The sequence below is a fragment of the Seriola lalandi genome, unplaced genomic scaffold, assembly GCF_002814215.2.
Source record: "Seriola lalandi dorsalis isolate HSWRI2012SDOR001 ecotype SW California unplaced genomic scaffold, Sedor1 jcf7180002054972, whole genome shotgun sequence".
Lineage (NCBI taxonomy): Eukaryota > Metazoa > Chordata > Actinopteri > Carangiformes > Carangidae > Seriola > Seriola lalandi.
Window position 1 is genome coordinate 3,437,503 of NW_019525660.1, and position 9,634 is coordinate 3,447,136.

The 9,634-nt window shown below is 41.6% G+C and overlaps 1 protein-coding gene across 2 annotated transcripts in view; it reads right to left on the minus strand.

Annotated features, from left to right (window-relative positions):
* Positions 1-1,674: 1,674 nt before the first annotated feature.
* tnmd (tenomodulin) overlaps positions 1,675-9,634 on the minus strand; it is a 45,370-nt gene continuing 37,410 nt past the window's right edge. The window contains exons 4-6 of one of the 2 annotated variants that reach the window (XM_087171721.1): positions 8,980-9,139; positions 7,183-7,277; positions 1,675-3,057 (exon numbers count right to left, since the gene is read on the minus strand). In XM_087171721.1, the coding sequence (XP_087027847.1) occupies positions 2,848-3,057; positions 7,183-7,277; positions 8,980-9,139 (465 nt within the window). In that variant the 3' untranslated portion in view covers positions 1,675-2,847. Of the gene's footprint in view, positions 3,058-7,182; positions 7,278-8,979; positions 9,143-9,634 lie in introns of both variants that reach the window. The other variant, XM_023398143.2, reaches the window with a different exon arrangement.

Below are 9,634 nucleotides of genomic sequence, written 5' to 3' on the forward strand. Positions count from 1 at the left end.
TAAAATGCATGAGAAAGATTGTGCAGGGCTTCATTTGAAATGATATATTCCTTCATTCTGTCTACAAGGGAGGGGCTCACAGTCACACACTCAGATGTGCTTCATATCTAATGTAGACAGTATTGAACCGCTTCATACATGGTAGGAATGCAAATGAATCTCTTCTTATGTGGATGTATGGGTTTTAAAAAGCCATGCATCAATAATGTGAGATCTTGTATTTTTGAGTAGTTCAGGGTTTTGCATTTTCAGAAGAAAAAAAAAAAAATTCCCCCGACTTGGTCTTGTTTTCCTATCCTCTCCACATGTTTGCAGCAGCCTTTAAATTCAAACACTAAAGATCCTTTAAATCAGCTAATTTGCTAAACATCACATTATTTACATCAGAAATTGCTGAATATTTAAAAAGAAACCCATGAATACTGTATGCCAAAAACTGTAGATTTTTTTCCTGTAGATTGGTCCCAACTTGTTTCCTGAAGATGCGTTCAATGACCTGTAGATTTGTGTACCGGATACCAAGACGTGGATGCTCTTTTTTTTTTTTTACCATGCAACAACTGGAGTGTGATCAATTTCTGTTTTTGCTCTGACACATGTGCAGCTGCAGTGTCACCATCCAGCGTCTTTCTGGGTCTCCTCCGTGATGATTTTTAATTGTGAGACGCCTCTACTTTTAAAGTTTGACTTTCATGGTTAATATTGGACTTCTGTCCCAACAGGCATGAGGAGCTCTCAGGGAGCCAGCTGTAATATCTGTATCAGCCTCTCCAGTCAGGGTGAGCCATCCCTTTTCAGAACGACTCTCAGGGCTTCCATGGCAATTTACTCTCACGACTACACAAGAGTCCTCAGAGTCCGCAGAGACTTCGCCAGATAGACAACTAACAACTAACAGCATCTTACGAAAAAATAACACTTTACACAATTTCCCGACGTGAGTGCGGAGGCTCAACAACAACAGCAGCAGCACGCTGAATGCATTCTTTTTAATAAACACTCAATGATTTGATGCGATAAGCGGGAAAATAGTGGGAAATGAATTATATAAACTCTGATTTTATGAACTTTTTAGAACAGCCTCAGGGGCTTTGCAGTACACTTGTCAGTTTATTTGAAGTATGTTTGCAATTATTGCATTTGTTAACTCATGCCACTATTTTTTACTTGACATGTTGCTTTAGGCCATTGACATTATTGATTTAAAAATAAGATGGTTGCAGTCTGAACTCCATTTATGAACATATCCATAAAACATTTACATACAGTAATATGTTTCCCCTTCTTTTTCACAAAATCCATTTCGCTGCCAAATATTACTGATATTACTGACATTAATATCACACTGAGCCAACATGAGTCAACGTCCAGATTTACATAGCAGGCATGATACTTTCATATCACCGTAAACAAAGATTTATTATGCATTAGATACTTAAGACAGCCTCAGGTTATTAAATGGAAACAATGAAAGCCTATATATCTTTTTCTTGTCAAGACTCTTTTTAATTTGATACTAAATGTTTCTGCTAATGAGCAATGGGACTAATGGAGAATAGAGAAGATCTGTCTATTCATTGCGTGAGTCAGATTCAAACATTTCATACTAACACCCCAGGGCGTTAAGTTTCTCTCAAGGAAATGTTATTGTTTCGTATGATAGGACAACTGAGATTATTCATACAATGAAATTTTAATTGGAAAAAAATCAGGAAAGAGAAAGAAAACACAAGACTTCAAAGCAAAGTATGACAGGAGCGCTCCATTTTTGTCTCTCTGTTTAACTTTTGAATATCTCGCATAGCTCGAATACTCTCGGGCATTTATGCACCTTGTTATTCTGATGACAGAACATCAATTACAAATGCCTATCGCGCTTGCTTATCTGTTAGTTACAGATGAGAGTTGTTTCAGCTCGACAGATTGAGATGTGGTGTTACAGATTAAAATCGCCTCGGCAGAGGAGGGTCTGTTTGAACTGGAGCACTATTTAAAGCGTTCTGTGGACTGCAACAACAGTGAACACAATGGAGGATAACACAACAGTGAGTGCATCACAAAAGACAGCTGAGGTCTGTGCATCTTTAATTATACTGTACCTCCTTAGTTTGACATGATACCAAAAACTGAGAATAATTCTTATAATACAAGCTTCAGCAATTTACTATTATTATCTGTTTTTTTCTTTGTCTTGTTTTTTTTTGCCTGTTTTCCTGGTTTAGTCTTGAAGTTGCATATAGCTTTCTTCTAGTGTGTATGTGTAATATCATATTTTATATCTGATGTCTCATGGTGTCGTAGTTTATTTTAGTTTTGGGTGAGCATCAAAGAAGTGCTGTGTGACTTAAGCAAGTTTGTATATTGTGTCACTGTGACACTTATAGGGACAGGTTTGTCTGATACTTATATAAGCAAGAAAAACAAAACACTACAGTACATGAAGAACAACTCCTTTGAACCTATAAAGTAGAATAAATGAAGCACAACAAAGTAAGGACAGACAATACTCAAGTATTTTTTTTTCTTAGGGCACATTAGTTTCTGGTGACATCTTTCAAACTAAATTGCATTAATTTAACAGGGTCAAGCAAGAAAACCAATCAGGTGGATAAGCAAAGAAAATTAGACAGTTGTAAATGATTAGTGACTTTTAAGAAACAATCTCAACACTTTAAATGCCATTTAGACTGTTTAGAATGGCTAATACTCAATGGGCTAAATTGGATAATAATTATGTGTGTAATTGGCTGCTTTGGTCTCACACCGGGTCTGGAATATTTATCAAAAGGAGAATTTGCACCTACAACGACATCAACAGTTTGAATCCCAGACAGACGCACACTGTCCTCAGATCCTCCCCAGCATTCGGGCGATCCACCAGTTGCATGGCATGACGACCTGACAGATGACCCGGCCTCCTTGGTAGTAGTATGGCCACGGGTTGAAGCCACCCAGGGGCTCGAAGTAGCGACGGCAGAAGCGGTAACCACGGCGACAATGCTGGCAGCAGTAGCCGCGGTCATCCAGACGGTTATCCAGCTCGATTCCAACGTCTCTCTGCAGAGGACACAGGAGTGGGCAGGGGTTACAATCGCACACATGACAAATGTCAGTTCTCCCAAGGCAAGGGCAGGAGACGAGGAGGAGGAGGAAGAGGAGCGGAAGGCGTGAATTGATGAGCCTGCTTTGGCTGTAGGTCAGCAGAATATATGTAAAACCCAAACAAGAGTGAAAAGATCAGGAGTGATGATGAAAATGCAAAGTTGTGTCCTGCATGATGAGTGTGGCAAAGAGATCAAGATAGCGTTGAGAATGAGTGAGCTTGATTTAAGCTCCAGGAGCATAAAACATGATATAATACCCTTGACCTTTCTATTATACTGGAGGTAGCACGACTGCTGGCTGCACAGTGTGCCATCTCTGAATCCAGCATTCACAGCCTCTCCTCCAGAGCTGTCTTCAATCAAAGAAACTCTAACGTTGGTAGTTACCAGCATAATTACACTATTTCTTTCATCTCTGACCTCTTAACTCCCTCGACCGAAGCCCACACTCTGCACCAAAATGGCTGCCCCTCCTCCAATAGAGCATTCAAATTACAGCTCCCCACGTCTTGGCGCCCTCCTCCTGACCTTGACTTTAAGTGCATGGCACATTCCTAAAGCAATTAGCAGAGTAATGATCGCCTAACAAGGATTCTTTCATTTGCTCTTGCTGGCTGCCTCTGAATTTATAGAGGGGCCAAATGAAACCCAAACGAAAGGTAAATTGGGTAGAATTAATGGCCCTTGGATTTTTCCATTGTGCTGGCTGGTTCATGCCCTCGTAGACTCACGGGGGCTGAGTGCCATGCCTTTGATCAAGAGCAACTCCAAATGGGGTTCGGAGAAGTGCCACTTAACTCACCGTGCGAGTTGAGGCAGCAACTGCCCTCAGTATGCATTTGACCACATTTCAATCTCTTTTAGTAAATGAATCCTCGGAGACAATCCTGCGCTGTCTCGTTAAACTGCTCGGATCCAGGAGACGACGGCCTGCGCTGACTTCACATTCAGAACAAACTGGCATAATTCTCTGCAAGCGCTTACAATAACTGAGCTACATGCAACAGTGCAGAACAAAACACATCCACTGTTGGGAGTAGAAAATGTGCGGGAATTGTTTAAGGAATTGTTTAAGGACAGGACCCACAGGAACACATGGCTGAGCCCCTCTGGTCCCCTGCTACATTTAGTATGGGAATTAGGGGTTTTCTTCCATCTACTGTATAAGTCAGTGCAGTCAATTACAGTGGTTTTACACACACTTTATTTTAATCCATCAAGCATGACTTATAAAAAAGTAACCCACGCCTTTGATGTTATGATAAATTGAGTAAAATTACACACTCATGAGACATACTTATAACACATAGAAAGGGTGGGACAGATGATATCTAGGATAGCTGGGGTTTGATTTATTACTATGACAAGCACAGGTAGGCTGCTAATGATTTATTGTTTCAGTCAAGTTTCAGGTCATCAGCTTCCGGGCAACAATCTGTTATGGAAACAACACGAAAGCTGTCAATGGACCAACGATAATCTTATCTGCTCCTCGCAGCCCAAACTGGGATGTTACGAAATCTGGGGCTCCAGCTCGGAAAATGAAGGAAATATTTTATTCAAATGACGTCGTGTTTATCAAAACAAACAGCCAATGGGCAGCATTGTACCTTAAAGACAATTAATCAGAGCTATCCTTTTAAAACGGAGGGTACATATTAATCACTCTGGCTTTGAGTTGCCGTCTCTAGTGGGATGCTACAGTGATAAGAATGGTTCACCTTGGGAAATCTGAGGCAGTCACTCGCAAACAAGCAGCATTAATGAAGAGTAAAAGCCATTACCCCCGTGCTGCATCTGATTTCATCACACACTCAGGCTCACGTATACACATGCAAACACACAGTCGCCCACGCGCAGACACCTCCGTGCATAATATGAGGCGCTGGATATGAATGAGTCTGCAAAGTAGAAAACTGCATCAGTCATTCAATAAGATGTAACGAATCAAAGCACGACTCCTCTAATCTCCACACTTGTTGGTGTTATTTCACACACGCTGATCACCGCTTTTCATGAGCTTGAGCTCATGCCTGGATGTGTTATTAAATCTCATAGCAGAGCTCATCACATTCATTCTGGCATCCAAACAGTAGCGATAACATTTCTGTTTCATACCCTGCTTTGTATTCAGAAAAGGGGTTTTCCATGTAGACACACAGGCCAGTGTAACATATGAAATGCTTTGCTGCATGTCCTGATCTCAGATTTTCATCTCACTGTGCTCTGCAGTGAGCTGGAATGACAATGAAATTGGATGTAATTGAATAAGGAGATAGTCATGTATTTCAGTAAACTCTGCTGGTTTACCAAAGTGATAAGGAGCTTTAGCTTCAGTGTAGAGATTCCTCTGGAGGCACCAACAGCTCGTGCGTTCATAGATTTGAATTCCTTCAGCTTTTTGCACCTCTGTTATGCATGAACAGCCACCTAGCCTGACCCTGAACATGTCTCCCAGAGGTTTGTGAGAATGGTCCAAGTTTAACACACAATACAAACACTTGTGTGCAGGCAGAAGCACACACCAAACACGTTTACATGTGTATGTGTGCGAGATCGATTCATTCTGGAAGTCCTTCCATGCTGTATGGGTCAAGGACAGTGGTACCATCCCTTCAGCCTTGTCAGATGGTAGTTATTCAGTTTAAAATTTCCAGGGCCACCTCTGACACGACAGCTGTGGCAAAGGTCAGTTTCATATATCTGTCAGCATTTATTCTGTCAGCGAGTATTCTGCTTTACATGTGTGCGCCGTATGGAAAGGTGCGACTGAAATTCAGACTTATGAAATGCAGATGAAGTGAATGCATATTTTTAATGTGTCTACGTGTGTGTGAGTATGATAGATGAAAAGATGTAGGCAGACAGAGAAATAGTGTGATTAGCAGACTGTGTATGATTTGTGTCTGCGTGCACATTTACATGAGCTCTGGATGAAGCAAAAAAAAAAAAAAAAAAAAGAAGCTTTGGCTAACACATGTGGCATCCTACTGGCATGAGCAAGAGTTCAGACTCCCAATTACAGGCTGCTGCCTGCCCTCTGCTTGGCCACAAAAGCCTTTGTTATCACCGGACCCACAAACAGAGCCTGGATGTGCTGCTGGAATGGATTGCAGTGGTATGCATTACTCAGCTGATAGAGGCAGAGCGTTTCAAAAGGAGAGCCGAGTTTTTCATCCCCTGGTATGTTTTAATTGCATTGCGCTGCATCTCCTGCCGCAGACGATGAGGGAGAAGACAGAGGAGCTGAGGGGAAATTGAAGAGTTGAGCGGGAGGTGTTTCTGGGACGTGCCTGATAAATGTCAACATTATAGGACGTCTCATTTCTCTGCATGTCTCCCACCGTTTGTCACAGCTCCGAGGAACAGACCGAGCCTGACTCATTATCCTTGAATTTAGCTTTAGTGGCTATTCACCTGTAAGTGCTGAACGTGTGTGTGTGTGTGTGCGTGTGTGTGTGTGCGTGTGTGTGGGATGTCTTTGCACCTGTGTATGTTCCTGGTATCTTTAGTGTGCAACTGCTGCTTTTCTGTATGGCTATGAGTGCATAACTCCCGTGTAATATACTGCTTTATGTGATTTTCCCTCAGTGTCAGGGATAATTAATCATACAATATTGAGTGGTTTACATGCAGTACACCAAAATATGCCACCAGGCCTTTCCACTCATTTCATATGCTTTGATAATTATAGCATTATATATAAATGTAACTTATCTGTGCAGCAATGAGTGACCTTGAGAGTGTGCCTTTGTACAGTGCTTTCCACTGCCTCAGAAAAAAGGAAGTGAAAAAGGCACTAACTGGAGCTCTGAGGCACAAGTTGCTGCCTTTGAAAGGCTTGATATTCCTCTCAATTAATGGAGAGACATTAAGGGAGTCTTCAATGAACTGGCCTTACTTAAATAGATATATAGAGCAATTGCTATGCCCTCTGGTGCACAGAGTCAGTTTTAACATCAATTAGTGAGCGATTTATATGCAGAAAGAGTCGTGGCAGAGCTGGGGCTGATTGAAGTCGCTCTACTGTATCTCATGGTGTGGTCCCGGGTGACGTGGTGCAGAGGGTCCAACTTACATAGTCGTTGACGGCGACGTGGTCCTCGACATCACGGGTGAATCGCTGACCTGTGACCTCTGCGTCAGGTGTGTCAACGTTTCCCTCCTCCACATCTGAACACACAGAGAGGAGATGTTTATGTACTCACGACTGTTTTTCTGTTGTTTGATGTAAAATGAGAAAGCTCTTAGATTAAATTTTGGCTTGTACATTCTATTTTCCCAGTGGCTTGATGCTAATTACTACCATTCAGGAGAAATACGCTGGAATTCAGTCCAAGCTTTTTCATGCCTCTGTCAAAGAATGGAGTTGTTGCTGTTGTGATACTTACACACAAATCATTTTCCACAGATCCTAATTAGTAAAGCCTACAAGTCATTTTGAGAAAGAATGAATGACTGAATCTAACTAAGCACATTTGCTCAAGTATTACATTTAAGTACAATTTTTAACAACTTACTTTACCTGAAACTGAGATATGCCTCTACCCCACTTCATGTCAGAGAGAAACATTTTACTTTTTACTCCACTACATTTATCTGATGACTGGAGTAGATTAACATTTCATATATTGCACGCACTGCAAAAATCTTCATCTTAGCAAGACATTTTATATTATTTAAACCTGAAAGTGTTATTTTTTTTCTTGAAGCACATGAAAAACACGGACAGCTCAACGTCGTTCTTGGTTCTAAAGTCCAACACTTATCATCATCTTTTAAGTTGATATGAATAACTTATGAGCAAACAGTCTTTTCTTCACACATCCAGCAGCCGTGTAGCAACATTATCATCCATCATGTGTCTAAACACCTGGTGAATGGGAGTCTAATCTTCACTTTGTTTTAGCTCTTGTTTTGGTCTCTACCAGCTCCTGAGGGAAACGTCTGGCTCTTAAGCTGTTAAATGCTTTCACCAGCTGACTGTGTCTGTCTGCTGTTTGGTGCTATGCAGGCAGTGCACAGTGGGTTTTTACAGGGTTATTTTTTTTTTTTTTGCTGAAAACAGCTGCCTAGTGCAGCCAAAAGTGATGCTATGAAACCATTGGGTGAACAAAGCATTAAAGTTGCAGGCCCGACAGCTAAACATTGGGCTGAAACTCACTATAAAGCTCCATAAAGCTGAGGGGAGCTGTAGATTCAGGTGATAATTCTCTGTAGGTTCATCACTATGAGTGACCTCTTTCACCCGGTTTTTACATTGCTATGTGAGACACTATGACTATAAAAATTATCGATTGAAGCTGCTTTAAGAAATAGTTTAAATAGAGTCCTGGTTAAGAAAAACATACATTTAGGATTCAGTAGCTAATTAATTTATACTTAGTGTGGTGGATATTGTTTTGCAGTGCAAACCAAAATATAATCATTATGTTAAGTAGTTAAAATCAACTCCACCTTAACTAGTTTACATGTTAATGAACTGGTGATAATAATGCAATTTACATTCTGAAAGAGGCTGTTCTGCAGTAACACGTAGTTAACTATACTTTAAATACAATTTATTGATAGTATTTCAGTGCTTTTACTGAAGTAAAATGTGCATGACTTTTATTTGTAATGAAGTATTTTTACACTTAGTAATAAAAGTACAAATATTGATACTTCTACCCACGTAAATGATCGTAATGCTTATTGCACCACTGACCATCAGTCTCTCAACTTTCCAGACACGCAGAGGGCAGCCTGGGCTGGATGCTCATATGGTTGGGAAATGATGCAACCTTTAAGGACCTGCATGTGGCCAGTGGGGGATGCCCTCCAGTGAGAGAGTTAATAGTCTGCATTTAGAGGCATTGATGCCCCCTGCTCTCACCACTCAGGGGGGAGGGATGAATCCAGTGGATGGGCAGCTCCTGGCAAATCTCCCAGATCTTGGAGTCAAGGAGGAAGGCTGGATTAACGATGGGCTCCTCCGCAGGAATCCACACTTGGGAGTCCTCCACCTTCATGTCCATGGCCTCAGTCTCATCCACCTGCTAGAAAACACCACACACACACACACACACACACACACACACACACACACACACACACACACAGACACACACACACAGACACACAAACACACATTATGCACACATATAATATAGCATGTCAGAGCTTGCTAAGATGCCCAGCCCCCACACAAAGTACAGTCTTGCATTTGCACTCTCCTCCCCTGAGCCACGCAGCAGCTCCTGCCTCATCGTTTTATCTATCACCTTCCTGTGAGAGGGCGGCAACTTCCTGACTCCCACTGCCCTGACTCCCTCTTCTTTCTCTCTCTCACCCTCTTCTCAAGCCTCCGGCATGCTCTTTCTATTATACTTCATTGAAATTCACAGACAGTGATGATTTGACTTTTAAATGACTTTAGAAGTGGTCTTCATTACTCTGAATGTGGCTGCAATATCATTTAATGTGACAGACACAATAAAGCCTTGCATTCTCCTCCCTCCTCTCCCCTTCACCCCCCCAACCCCCCACCC